We start from the raw sequence: 14,386 nt of genomic DNA on the forward strand, positions 1-14,386 counted from the left end.
CTCAGTTTATGTTTGGCAGTAGAACGGCGAGTATTGAGATTACGAAACTGAAGAAATTCTATAATCTCCTAAAAACTCTGCTGCTGAATACAATTTTATAATATTTGTCGTGTTTAGCGTACTGTATAGCTCTTATTAGTTCAAATAAACCTACGTTAATGAAAAATTAAGAAGAAGTTAAGGTTAAATTTGGCGGCATTGCTCAAAACCACAAAAATAGATTTCTTGTGCAATATTGGGTGCGTAGTGTGAAGTTATCTTGTATTTAAATTGAAGTGGATCAAGGTTAATAAACAGTGTGAGATATGTGCTGGAAATAAGGTAAATTACAGCAGCAGAAGAGTTTACAACATCAATATGGAGAACTCGATCGTTGGTGGTTTGAGATCAAGATCGCGATCAAAGACTCCATTCTTGCGGTCGAGTTGCGACCACGAGAACTGCACAGAAGTTGAGGAACATACTCATCATAAATCTGGACGGAGAACACCTATCAAAAGGAGCACACCAATCAAGTAAGTTCGTCCTTGCCTACCTATTGCTTGTTGTTTTGTTTTCACAGACTTTAGACATTGTAAACAGTCATGTTTTCGTTATTACCGGCAAATTAGTAATCTGATACACCGATAAGACTAGAACAAGCAAATTAAAGTCAATAACATTATCACAGTAACATTATTATTATGTTATAATAAGTAATTTATGCATTGTAAACAAATACATAACTTTTATGTTATGTATTTGTTTACAATGCATGGCCTGCTGTGAATTGTGATATTATCTAATAGTTACAAAAACAATGATGTAAAAAAATATTTGTTAATGCTATTAAATTATATTTTCACATAGGCTAACCTATCAATGTATAAACCACATTTCATTTAAATCAGATCAGTTTTTAAAGAGTGAAGTGGAGTAACAGACACACACACATTTTACATTATTACATGAACATGCTCCACGCATGTTATTATTTAAGTTTATTAGCTAAACTTAGCTTGTTTACAAGTTTTACAACATGGAGAAGGTCACTTATTGTGTCACTATTTGTATTCCATGGTGACATCAGTAAGGCTTGTCTGAGGTCAATACTATTTTGGCCTTCATGTACATAATGGCTTTGACCACAAGGTTCTATGGAAAATGTGGAATCTATATTTAGAACTCTTTTATGTTTAATTTTGAACTTGGAACATGTTGAAAATAATACTAATGGTTTTAACATTCCATGTATGCTTCATTCACTTAAACACTGATTGATTACATTTTAATGAATGAGGTAAATTTTATAATTATTAGTGGCCTGAGTTAAGCTATACTATGAATTGTGTTACATGTTAATAATTGTTGCTCAAAAGTATATTTTTAACTAGCTGTCCCGGTGAACTTTGTGTCACTTCAAAACCTTCCCTGGACTTCTACGGATATTTTAAGACTAAAATTAGCCCAATCCGTTCAGCCGTTTTCGAGTTTTAGCATTACTAACACAATTGAAAATCCATTTTTATTTGTATATGTATATATATAATAGATATAAGTTTATCTAATTGTCTATTAGAGTCTTAAATAACAATAAAACAGATAATAAAAATACAACTAGGTATCACATATTTTTTTAACATAATAAGATAAAACGAGGAGTAAATCATGTCTTTAGTATTTTTTTCTTATGATATTATTACAAAATGCTCTAAGTAATAAGCATTAATTTCCGTTTGCCTTGAACAATGTGCAACTTTAATAGTTGTAATACACAGTTAAAAGATACTTAAATGTGCATTCACACTATTGAAGAAATACTGTGGGAAAACATGTTACAATGTGAATATCTTTTGTAAACACATTGATAACATTTGTAGATAAGAATAAAAATGTATTAATACCATGTCAAAGCTGATTTTAATCTTATTATCCGGATATCATCAACCTATTAAGTAAACAGTCTAGACTAGGGGTTCCCAATATTTTTCAGCCCGCAGCGCAGTTACATGTTACAATATTTTGTCATGGCGCCCTACTCTACCTAGCTATTAGAAAACTATACATAACTGAACACCTTTAATGATTATAGTTAGGATTTAAAATATTAAATAAGTATTTGGTGCTTTTCATAATTTGTATAATTTTAATTTTATAATATTTGGGGTTTCGGATAATGATGGAGGATCGACTCACGGCGCCCCTTTTGCCGCCCCACGGTGCACCAGGGTGCCGCGGCGCACAGTTTGGGAACCCCTGGTCTAGACACTGCCGAGATGCTTTTCTTTTTTTAATTGTAGTTCATTTATATCAAGCAATAAGAGGTATTATGATAATAATCTAGTCACAGGAAATCAATAGAGAATATTATGCAAAGGTTGGAGCAGAGGGCGCTACTAGCACCTACAATAAATAATCTGACCAAAATCTGATATGCTGAACATGTCATGTTGTCATGAACAAAACTTTTTGTTTACTGTCTATGCTGGTGCTAGAGTACTAAAATATTATCCTATTTCCTGTTTCATAAAATTTGCCTAAGAAGTAAATAGTGATAATAGTGGTAATATATACGTGGGAGAGCCATGCTTCGACACGAATGGGCCGGCTCGACCGGAGAAATACCACGTTCTCACAGAAAACCGGCGTGAAACAGTGCTTGCGCTGTGTTTCACCGAGTGAGTGAGTGAGTTTACTGGAGGCCCAATCTCCTACCCTATTCCCTTTCCTTCTCTACCCTCCCTTATTCCCTTCCCTTCCCTACCCTCTCCTATTACCCTATTCCCTCTTAAAAGGCCGGCAACGCACTTGCAGCTCTTCTGATGCTGCAAGTGTCCATGGGCGACGGAAGTTGCTTTCCATCAGGTGACCCGTTTGCTCGTTTGCCCCCTTATTTCATAAAAAAAAGTAAATAAATTTTTTCATGTTAAGTCTCATGATTCATGAATGGGCGGGACTCTGGTACTCTTTGACTACATTAAAACCATAATCAAAGCTTTAGAAATAGGGGAATCAGAGTATAGGTTTGCAGATGATATTTTGAAACGTTATTGCTACTACATATAATTATTTTATTTATTATAATAATTCTAAGCAGTACAAGTAGAACTGATAAATTATGATTGTTCACAGGCAACTGCAACATAATTCAAAGAAGAGTTCTATAGACCCTGTCGATGAGGAAATTGAAGAAGTCCAGACATCCCACAGGACCAGGCAATCAACAAGATCAGAGAAACTCATAAAGACCTCGGATTACTCTTCAGAAGAGAGTTTGGACAGACTGAGAGGGCATAGGAAAGAAATTATACAGGTATGTTACATTTTTTTAAACCTCATTAACATAATATTATGTACATAGTAATGTGTAATCTTTGGTTGTAATCAGATTGTGTAACAGATTGTGCAGGTGATGTTATAATATTATGTTTGTATCTTTCAATTATGTGTGCTTACAGTTTACTACCTATTCTCTGACATAAAGCCAGCTGTCTCAGACAAAAACAGACTAACAAACACTGAGACAAGATAATTTTATATTATGAAATGACGCCCGCAATTCCGTTGCGCCGAATGTCGTATCGCGCGGGAACCTATATTTGTTCTTTCTGGAGACTCAAAGTATGATCTGCATGCCAAATATCAAAATCGGTTTAGCGGCTTAAACGTAAAGAGGTAGCAGGCAGACAAACACACTTTCATCCATACTTCCATACTATACGTCTGTCTGTCTGTCGGTTACCTCTTCACGCCTAAATAGTTGAACAGATTTTGCTGAAATTTGGTATGGAGATACTTTCGAGTCGTGGGAAAGGACATAGTACTTTTAATCCTGGAAAAATGTACAGTTCCCACACGATAAACGAGTTTTGGCGCAACGGAGTTGCGGGTAACATCTAGTTTATAATAATATGTCTAGTGTCTACAGATACACCTACCTAGTACCTACGTATACAGTGCGTTATAGTCTAAACTCTATAGAATATATTTGTGTCAGTAATGTGCCCTACTGGCTACTACTGAGTCATTACTTTGGCTTGTGTTTCAAGGTGAATGTCGCGTAACATCTGCGTATATTATGTATTGCTACGTACTAGTTATTACTTACTTATGCATTTATAAGCAAGCATTAGCTATAATGCCAAGATTCTAAGGTCGGGTTGCACCAACTAACTTTAACTACTTGTACTATTATCTATTCTGTGCTTTAACTTTAACTACAATGCAAAATGTAAAATCTTTGGTTAAAAATAAAAAGGGATGACACTACGATGTTGCCACTTTTTAATTTCTTCACTTTCTTGACAGACTATAAGTTGTAAATTGTAATACAGCTGTTGTGGAATAATGGCGGCAATCGGTTAACTAGCATAGTCCAACGTGAACCGGTGCCTTTACTTCAAGCTTGTATACAAATGTAACTACAATTTCACCTCAGAATTCCAACCTTTGCCATTTGAATGTCACGAATTACGATTCACGACAAACTGCGCGTTCGAAGCTATTTTGCCTCGGAGTTCCGAGAAAGGGGTCCCTAATTCGTTAGCATAAAGGTCCTAGGCCATACAGTCGGACATATGACTTCCTTTTTTGGAAGTTGGCTAAATAACTGAGATCGTTGCACTGACGTGTGTTTAACTTAGAGGAGTCCACACCGCGGACCGCCGTTTTTCCATACAAACGCTGTCCCCTGTTTCCTCCCTGGATAATGCCGGTAGAGTTATGATTTTTTTCCTGAATATCTATGGCCACTATTAGCATGTCCCTATGTTTTCTTTTTTTTCATAATTTAATTATTAAAAAAGATAAGAACGTCCAAAAACCCAAGAAAATGGCAAGATTTTCCTCTGTGTTCAAACACCCAGAAAACAAAACTGGCTAAAATATACAAAAAAATAAAACATAGGAACACAGCTCAAGCCTTGCTTTAATTCTTAATGAAAAAAGTACTTAAATCGGTTAAGTTTTGGAGAAGGAATCAGCGGACAACGAATCAAAGATTTTCTGTTCCTTTATTACAACTTTTGTCGTGTTGTCTCTATCGCGCTCTGCGGTGGGAGACTTGAGATTGGTGAGACAGCAATACATTTTCAAATACCTATTTTTAATTTCTCTCGCCCCTGGTGTATCCTCTTAACTATCAGTATATTAGTGATCGAAGCTATCAGTTAACTTTACTTGTGCCAATCCGAGTGTCAGTCCACCCTGCGTTCATCAATCATACTACACTAACATTACAAAATATGCGAAAGTCTGTCTGTCCATCTGTCCGTCTGTTACCTCTTCACGCCCAAACCGCTAAACCGATTTATTTCCTGGCAAAGGACACCTAAGGATATTTTTTGTCCCGAAAAAATGGCGTGCTGTACCAGCGCGTAACGGAGTTGTGGGCATCATCTAGTAACTATTTAACCAAGGTTTTTAACTTAAACCACAGAATAGATAATAGTACAAGTACTTAAACACAGACTGGCGCAAGTGGATCTTGATTCTTGACTCTAGACATCATGCTATCACTTTCATAAATACGAGGAACACACAAGATATGCATAACCTAGGGTTAACTTTAACAGATCTGCGGAAGTGGGCCTGAGCTGTTTAGTTCTCTAATAAATATCACTTGCTCTGACACCCTACACTTATTTGGTCTAGTAACTATCGTGACAAAATTTTGGCTATACACTGACTAAACTGACTGACTGTACAGAGGTCGTTCAACTTATTTACTCTAATTGAATACCAATTATAATGCACCATAAATAACAATTTGAACCCAACACACCTACGCTAACAGTTAATCCTAGGATGGTTGTTCGTTGAATATTGTACTCCAACTTTAAACGCATAAGGTTAGTATTTGTTTGTTCCTATTATGTAGTTACTACTAAGAGCATAGCCACAGTCTAAAGTTGTGATAAAATGCAACAGAGCAATGAAGAAAGTTATCTCCTAAAACATGTTCTTATGTAAACAGCTCAGACCAACTTTCCCATATGTAACAATTCATATTATTACATATGGGTAGTATTTAATCGAGTGACTGCAAATTACAGTTTTAGGTGTCAAAATTACTTTTGGGTTACAGAATTACTATTTGAGCGACTGAGAGTGAGTGACGACAAATTAACAGAACAGCTACTTAGAAATTATTTATTTGAGTTACTTAAAATACAAAATGAGCAGCTTTATAATTTTTTAACGACCTAATATCTGTTTGAGTGTCAACGTTACGTCCTGCATTTTTTTCAATATATGGCAAATGTAATTTTTATACTGAGCGGCATTTTATCTTAAATGAAGTGTTTCGAATACCAAAAACCACTTTGAAAAATATACTAATGAGCAGAGTACAATGAGCACACATTAAAACAAAAAAAATGAATATGAAATAACTATTTGATGAAACATTTTTATTCAGGGACTGCTACTGCGGACAGGGATAGAACAATTTTTTTTTATTACTATCAAGCAAATTTTTTGTGAGTAGCTTCATTTGGATAAGAGGAACAACAATTTTATATGTGAAAAAAAGTGGTAGCTAACAGAGATAGAAAAGATTTCATAATTTGATTTGACGATCCCAAAATACGCATTGTTCTATTTGTAGGAACTTAAATTATATAACGGTAAAATTTTAGAATCGTACCCAACGATTTAGAGGGGCAGGGGAGGAGGGGGGAGGGGGGTAAACCCTGTTTATATAATATAAAATCATCAATAAATTACACAAATTATAATCCTTAACGGAACGTCAAAGAAATGGGTAAAATTTTAATGGCGACCTATACCAAAAAAAAAAAACAACTGCCTTCAATTATGATTCGCTGCGCTACGCTCCCGCCTTAGCCATCTAACCTAACCCAAAAAGTCGTATTGGTCCGCAGCCCAACTCACCTGACTGCAATGATTCGTCGCCCCGCCCCCATTCGAATTCGCACGCATTTAACAATATGTAGTTTTCATTAAAACACGTATCAAAATATAAAATATAAAGCCTCAAATAGAATATCAGTAACCAATTATCATTAATAAAGCAGCTCACAAAAGTTTGCTCAAAATGAACTTTTTAGTAGCTCGTAATAAATAACCTCACTTAGAAAAATTGAATCTATATTTAATATTGAAGTTGCCCGCTATGTATTTCTAGTCGCTCACTTAGTAATACAGTCGCTCGGATAGAATTTTAATATCTGAAATAGATTAATCGCAATCCACTTTTGTAAGCTCGTTCTGGATTTTATTATAAATCAATATTAGTCGTTAGTTTAGTTTATTTTTCGCTTAGTCAAATTAATACCGCTCATGTTATTAAAACAGTATGTTCATCATCAGTCGCAAAGTATTTTTTATTCGCTCGTTTTATTATTTCCTATTACATATTATTATACATTTAACTTGGCACTTACTTCCATAGAGTTTATGCGTATATGTATAACTTTGAACTTGGAACAAAGTGCCTATACCCCAGTGTCCCCAGTAGAGTTATATATTTTTTTTAATTAATTTTTATACTTAGTCAGAATTTTTTTTTGCACCAGTGTTTAGAGGAGGTCACATCACTCACAAATAGCTTAAATTCAAAAACTCGACCAAATCGGACGTTAAATTTACAACAAATTTAGTTCTTATCATTTTCGTAAAAAATAAAGGAGATAAGTCTTTTTTTAAAGATATTATCTTCAAACCAATATGGTGGCTAACGCACACGTCGGATTTGATCGAGTTTTTGATTTTAAGCTATTCATGACACCCCCGAAACATAGGTGCAAAAAAAAAAACTGACTATGATATTAATTTCAGAGTCCCATACAACTTACAAGGCTGAACTAACTCTACTGGGCTACTACAGTTATTTAAAGTGGTACTTAAGTATAACTTTTACATAAAATATTAGTACAGAACATAAGCATCTAAAATCTAAATTATGCAGTTTATAATCCAAAGAAATGACGAACTAGGGGTTATAATATGGACACGAGTGTTCTGTGGACACGAGTCAGCTCTTTAAAAGAGAGATCGATGTGTGGATGGTATAAAATGTACCTATTTCGAGGGTACCAAAAATATTATTACATTTTAACGAACGGCAGTTATACTGTATACTGTATAGTGTAAAAATCTTATAAGTTTGTTATTTAAAATTTTTATTTGAACATCGCGTTTCTTATCGCGCGTTGCGCCTTGCGGGGGCTAGACCGAAAAAGTTGTAACAACACTTTGCTCGTTTGCCCCCTTATTTTATTAAAAAAAAAAAACTTTAAATAATTTTTTGAGTGTATAATTATATATGTATTAATATTTTGTTGCACAGACATTCTCACTTGCGGGTGAAACAGCAATCAGCATGCGACATTCGAATTTCGAGGTATAAGAATCGGCCCCACAAAATAAAAGAAAACTATTTTAAAACAAACAATAATATTATATGAAAAACTCAAAGAAAACAAACAACAAGAACATGACTGAACGAATAACTTTGTTAGTTGCATGTTTGACCTAATTTAACTTGTCGTATTAATTTTATTTTATGGCCCTGCTCCCCTAAGGGTGTAACAAAAATAAGTGATAATACTTTAGGGTGTGTACGTGTTCCTTGTCGAGAGTTCACTGTGAAAGTAGCAGCGCTAAAAGACGAAAATTTTTTTTCACTTTTGTATGGGCAAGGGTCCGAGCGTCACGAGTTTCCCCATACAAAAGTGAAAAAAAATTTTGGTCTTTCAGCGCTGCTACTTTCACAGTGAACTCTCTACAAGGAACACGTACACATCCTAAAGTATTATCACTTATTTTTGTTACACCCTGTAGAACCCCACCCTAAATAGCAAATGGTATCTGGGTCAATACTCAATCCTAATGTATTATGGTTTGTTTTTAATTTCGTACTCAGATAAATTACTGTCAAAACCCCGCGCGCGCGGGCGACAAAATTGTCTCCGTATCTCCCAAAGATGTTGTTAATTTTAAAGATTGTCAAATATCTATGTAAGGTGAAAGGAACTTCTCCGATGCCATTATTTTCAGTGCAAGGTGAACAATTTTTTGTTTTAAGTTTTAATAAGTACCATAATAATATGTATCAATTAATACAAAAAGCAAGATGGTAGCTCCCCGTGAGTCCCGTCCAAATTGGACTTGGCCTTTAGCACGGCAGATGGTTTTGAAACAAGTACCGCACGTGGTACTGGTATTTGTCTGGCATGCCATACTTTTTGTGTAAACTACATTCCAACCCCCAAAATAACTTGAAACAAGGTGTATTGAAAATTAATTAAGTATATTAATTGCATGATTCATAAACAATTTCAGCTTCATCAGGGTTGTTATTTTAATATATCTCAAGCTAACTCGCGAAGAGCCTTCGAGATAAAATAACTCTGAGAGGAATCTAATGACTGAAACAGATTTGTTATCTGTTACTATAAATTTTAAGATAAGCAAAGACGGATGATAAGAGCGTTTCTTATCATTCTTTACTACGAAATACTACTCAGTACTATCACTTACCATAAAGGTATTAAGTGTAATTAGTAATTACTAAGCCAACACTTAGAAAAACGTAGTAAAAAGCTAACTGACTTAATTGAAACGGTGACAAAGTGAGTGTTAAATGGTCGCTGTTAAGCATTAGTGTCCTAACCCACAATTTTTTTTGTCGTTAAATTTTGAATGCAGTCTTGTTCTAAATCATTTACAGAACATAACTGCATTCATAACTCAATACGTAATTTTTGTGTGGGTTAGTACACGAATGCTTAACAGCGTCCTTATTTAATATAAGTTTAATTACATTCTTTATTTTAAACTCATTTTAGTTTATGGACATTCTTCATCAGTGCCGACTTGGAGAAACTAGAATCCCGACTCTAGAGATAATAATGTTAATCCTAAAATAAATGTAGGGCAGATTACGTGTGTACGTGATTTTCTGGAAAAAAGCAAATATGTGTAATGAAACTGCGTCATTATTAAACATTTTAATTAACACATTTCCTTAAGTCTAAATAAATTCATCTATTTCTAAAATGATATTTCGTTTAAGTGACCGCCCGCTGCCGCGCTGTAGTGAATTTACACTCACGAAGACAAAGGCAACAAAAGAAATTCTGTAGGTATCATGTTTCGAAACTGCCAGTCTGCCAATGACTCTTTATCAATGCAATTGATAAAAGGCGTCACAGACAGAATACAATTAAATACATACAATAATTACTTCTTGTTTATAAATGTATTGAGGTCCATAAGAATAACTTCTTATCTTCTTATAACAGACGCCAGGCAAAATGTAGCTGCTGCCGAAATTTTACTAAAAAATTAACAGCATTACTAAATGTGCGTACGGGCGACAAAACTGTCGCTTTCGCCCACCATTTGCATTCTGGTTATTATTTAATTTAGCGCACTCCAAAATACAGTTTGCTTCTTCAGACTGCATAAGGCAATGCTTTCATTCATGGTATTCACTAAGTCCTCACAATATGAGCAACAACACCGTCTTTGTCGCTCAATATTAGTATTTTGATCAACGAATCGAACGAAGAATGATCTTCTGCAGTTGTTTTCCTCATGTCTGTGTAAATTTATTGCAAGCAACTCATAAATGTATTTCCTGTCTTTTCCTTATCCGAAAATCGACCATTGTTATGCAAAGGAGATGGAGAAACTAGAAAGACAATTTTGTCGCCCGTATGCGTTGATCCTTCCTTACAGTTGATGACGATGTGATGAATCAATGTGAAGCTAAAATTATTTTGCTCCGTACACATCCAGATTCCAGACCATCCAGAATTTTTTAATAGTATCTGATACTAATGTTTGCCAGTGTGAGCGTCTTCATAATTTATTCGTATTATAAAGAATTTTAGAGTGACGCTTGCGATCGAAAAAACAAAATATATAGTCAGTATGTCCTGTAATAATTGCATTCATACATGGCACACGTAAATTTTCACCAATACTTTCAATTATTATCAGTGTCCTGATTTCTGTATCTTGATGATTTTCGTGACAAGGCTTGACTAGATCGTCTAGAATCTAGATATATACACATTCTTGTATAAAACTATTTAACGGTCCGCTTGGTCATTAGAATCGTATCGGGGATCTTAATTGACCTATTGTCCGGCCCGCATTATTGCGAACACAATTTACTTAGCAAGTCTAGTCAACTATTGTTCACCGTTTATTAGCTGTCGTCTAAACTCTAAACTAGGAGGTTAGCACAAAACTTATTCCATGTCTAAAGTAAGAATAAGACTGGGTTGCACCAGAGGCGTGGGTAAAGTTAAAGTTAAATATGGCGTCCAAACACCCCATATTCTCATACGACATCTGTCAATTTTTCCGGTTATAGTTAAGGTTAAAGTTAAAGTTAGTTGGTGCAACCCAGTCTTAGTGGTGATTATGTGCTGAGTAAAATCACTATAGGTATTTGTACTATTATCTATTCTGTGCTATATATACAGTACTAAAATAAAAAAATAAAAAACGAGGCAAGAATTTTATACAAATTACTTACATTTTATATTATGAAGTTATGTATTAGCTACTTAGCTAGTGCATAAATTGAGACACTTATTTAGACCTTCAACAGAATAACATGATATATTTCAGTACTTATTTAACTTTGAGTAACTCCAGTCGGTTGTTTTTATTAATTTAATAATAGTTGTTATAACTTAAAAATTGACTATATTACAACAACAACAAATATATACTTTATTGTGCACATTGCGATATAGAGGAAATTCAAACTAATATAGCCAAATCGGTACCCCGCGTCGGTTTATTTATAAACCGTCCACCATATGGACATTGTAACCCCTACCCAACTGAGCTTTAGTCGTCCTTACAGTAATTGAAAGTGCCATTTCTTTTAAATCGTGACCTAAATTACGGTGTAAATATAGGATTTTTTCGAGGTAAGACGTTTGTTTCTATGGTGCATGACGTAGTTTAGTCGATAAAATGAAGGTCGGTTTTGTTAGTCGGTTAAATTCTTATGCTAATTAATTTTATGTTTGTGCCATTATTTTAATTAATTTACAATGTGAACTTGTTGTAGATAACGTGAATTAATTAGGGGTAGGGCTAGTGGAAGTTATGGTTAATTTTTAGCACTATTTTTAGGTTAGAAATACGGACCGCTTTTTATTTGAATTCTTCAAACTCTTGATTCTTGACTCTTGACTCATTATAATCTTTTCAACGACATTGAAGCTGATTATATATTATGGATTCATAATAATAATATTATCTTATCATTAGTTTTGTGAATTCTCTGTATAGCTTAGTCGCATAGTGTAACGCATTTTTCTTTTAATCGAAGACCCGTCATTTCTAAAAAATCTAGAAATATTTGTAATGAAGACGTGTCTCCAAAAGTATAAAAAGTTTATTCGGGTTTGGCACGTTTTCAATCATTTCACTTAAATTCTGTAGCGGAAATATCTGGTTTAAGTCCAGATTTAAGCAGAAAAGACTGGTTAGAACTGCTTCAATCCAGCTGCTTGTACAAAATGTGTTTGCTCCTCACAGCTACAGGCTACTATCCAGAGTTCAGACATGGTTCAGACATGCGTTATTGGATCGATATTATATATTTACTGAGATCCTTCCCCTTTGGCCTCTGTTTATACAAGTGACAGTGTGTGTGGGCTAGACCCTTTTATCAAACAAGAAAAGATAGTGTCAAAGGAAATATAAACAACGCGTTTATTCAGCAGTTAGCCAGTTGCAGCCTGCAACTTGCAGGGCATTTATCACAAGATGTACGGTGAATGAAGATGTTGTGTAGCGACTGAAGTATTAAAATTAAACCTAAATTATTATCTTCTTATGCTGAATTCTAGATACTTCAAAGTTCATGATATGGCAATGACGTGAATAATACGATCCTTTGACCTGAACCTATAACCTCGCCTTAGGGACCCACTTTAGACTTTTTTACGTAAACGCGAGGGTACCACAAGACCTCCTTGAGATACTCCTTATCGTATCGTATCGTAAATAATAAGTTTGGGCTATTTTTGGTATCATGGTCGTCTTTATGTCTTATTAATTATTATCTACTAAGGTGCCTAATAAAATACTCCATTTTATATCCTGGTTCATGTTTCCCAAATACCACAAACCTCGCAATTTGTAATGTGCACGTAGCGTAACAGCTCCGTTCAGACTTCAGAGTAATTTTACCTTTGGTTTTTACGAAAGTGATCCTTATTGCCTCCTCATAAAGGCCCTCTCGGATGGTCTACATTGAGCATGATTCACGGTCGGCCATTGCAACGAACTCGGCCGTTATCGATGATGTCATACTGATTTGCCGCGCTCGTGACGTCATAATGACCTTGAAGGCTCTGCTTCTAGGGTACATGACCCTAGAATAAGAAATTGTGATTTTCATTGAAAGGATCTGGGGTCCGATTCTAAAGCCTCGATTGTCTAGAAGTCTGTAGCCTCCGATCACAACGACATTCGACGCTTGAGAATCGGGTCCCTGAATTGGGAATATCAGCAGCACATTTCGCAATGTGCTTGGTTTTGTATGCGACAGTTTTCTTTACGGAAGAGAAGAATACAATTGACCAAAAGAAAGTAATTTTGTTTTTGTAGTCTGATAGTATTTTAAAACTTTCGCATTTCTCCTGTAGTTCGCTTAGTCTGCTGGTTGTAAAAGGCGATTAAAACATTTATTTTATGGCTATCAATGCCTATAAAATTTAAGTGCAGACTGCAGTAAAACTTCATCAAACTTTACCTACTACCGTCCGTCTACCGCATGTCTAACCTCCTTTGATGTTTTTTTTTTAATTCCGTGTGATGTCCACAGAACGAGCTAAACAGCCAGTATGAGCGCGTGTCGACGAGCACCGGGTACCGCACGCTCGCTGACGTCACTCTCAGCCCCATCAACGTGAGGAATGTGACGCAGGACAGGTGAGATTAACACCCACACATTGATAAGATGTGTTATCTTTTTTACATTTGAATTTAAATATGGAATAGCTGAAAGAAGCGCTTAATAGGTCACTCCAGCAGAAACTTTACCGTGCGGCCATTGGACATTGGACAATGACTTGCGCGGTGAGCGTTTATTGGATGTCGCGCGTTGAAGTTTCCGAATCGTGCATTGTGAATCAGGGCCCAGGGGCCTATTCTCATGACTCGAATGTCGCTTCGAGCGACGGTTACCCAGCGCCAAAAGTGCTGTCTCATGTGAGAGTGTGACAGCCTGCGATCGAAGTGACATTCGAGGCATGAGAATAAGGGCTACTGGATTACGTTGTTAATATTATGAATTTGAAATCTAACCGTCCGCTTGTTCAATGACGTCACACCTAATTCCACCAAGAACATGACGCAATCGTGAGGAAGTGAAAACGAATGCAAACGTTCATTCAATATCTTA

General features: G+C 35.4%; 1 protein-coding gene across 1 annotated transcript in view; it reads left to right on the forward strand.

Annotated features, from left to right (window-relative positions):
• LOC121732227 overlaps positions 1 to 14,386 on the forward strand; it is a 36,243-nt gene continuing 21,857 nt past the window's right edge. Inside the window, exons 1-3 of the mRNA XM_042122043.1 lie at positions 1 to 515; positions 3,112 to 3,292; positions 13,808 to 13,914. Of these exons, the coding sequence (XP_041977977.1) occupies positions 358 to 515; positions 3,112 to 3,292; positions 13,808 to 13,914 (446 nt within the window). The 5' untranslated portion in view covers positions 1 to 357. The remainder of the gene's footprint in view (positions 516 to 3,111; positions 3,293 to 13,807; positions 13,915 to 14,386) is intronic.

The sequence above is a fragment of the Aricia agestis genome, chromosome 12 (assembly GCF_905147365.1).
Source record: "Aricia agestis chromosome 12, ilAriAges1.1, whole genome shotgun sequence".
Lineage (NCBI taxonomy): Eukaryota > Metazoa > Arthropoda > Insecta > Lepidoptera > Lycaenidae > Aricia > Aricia agestis.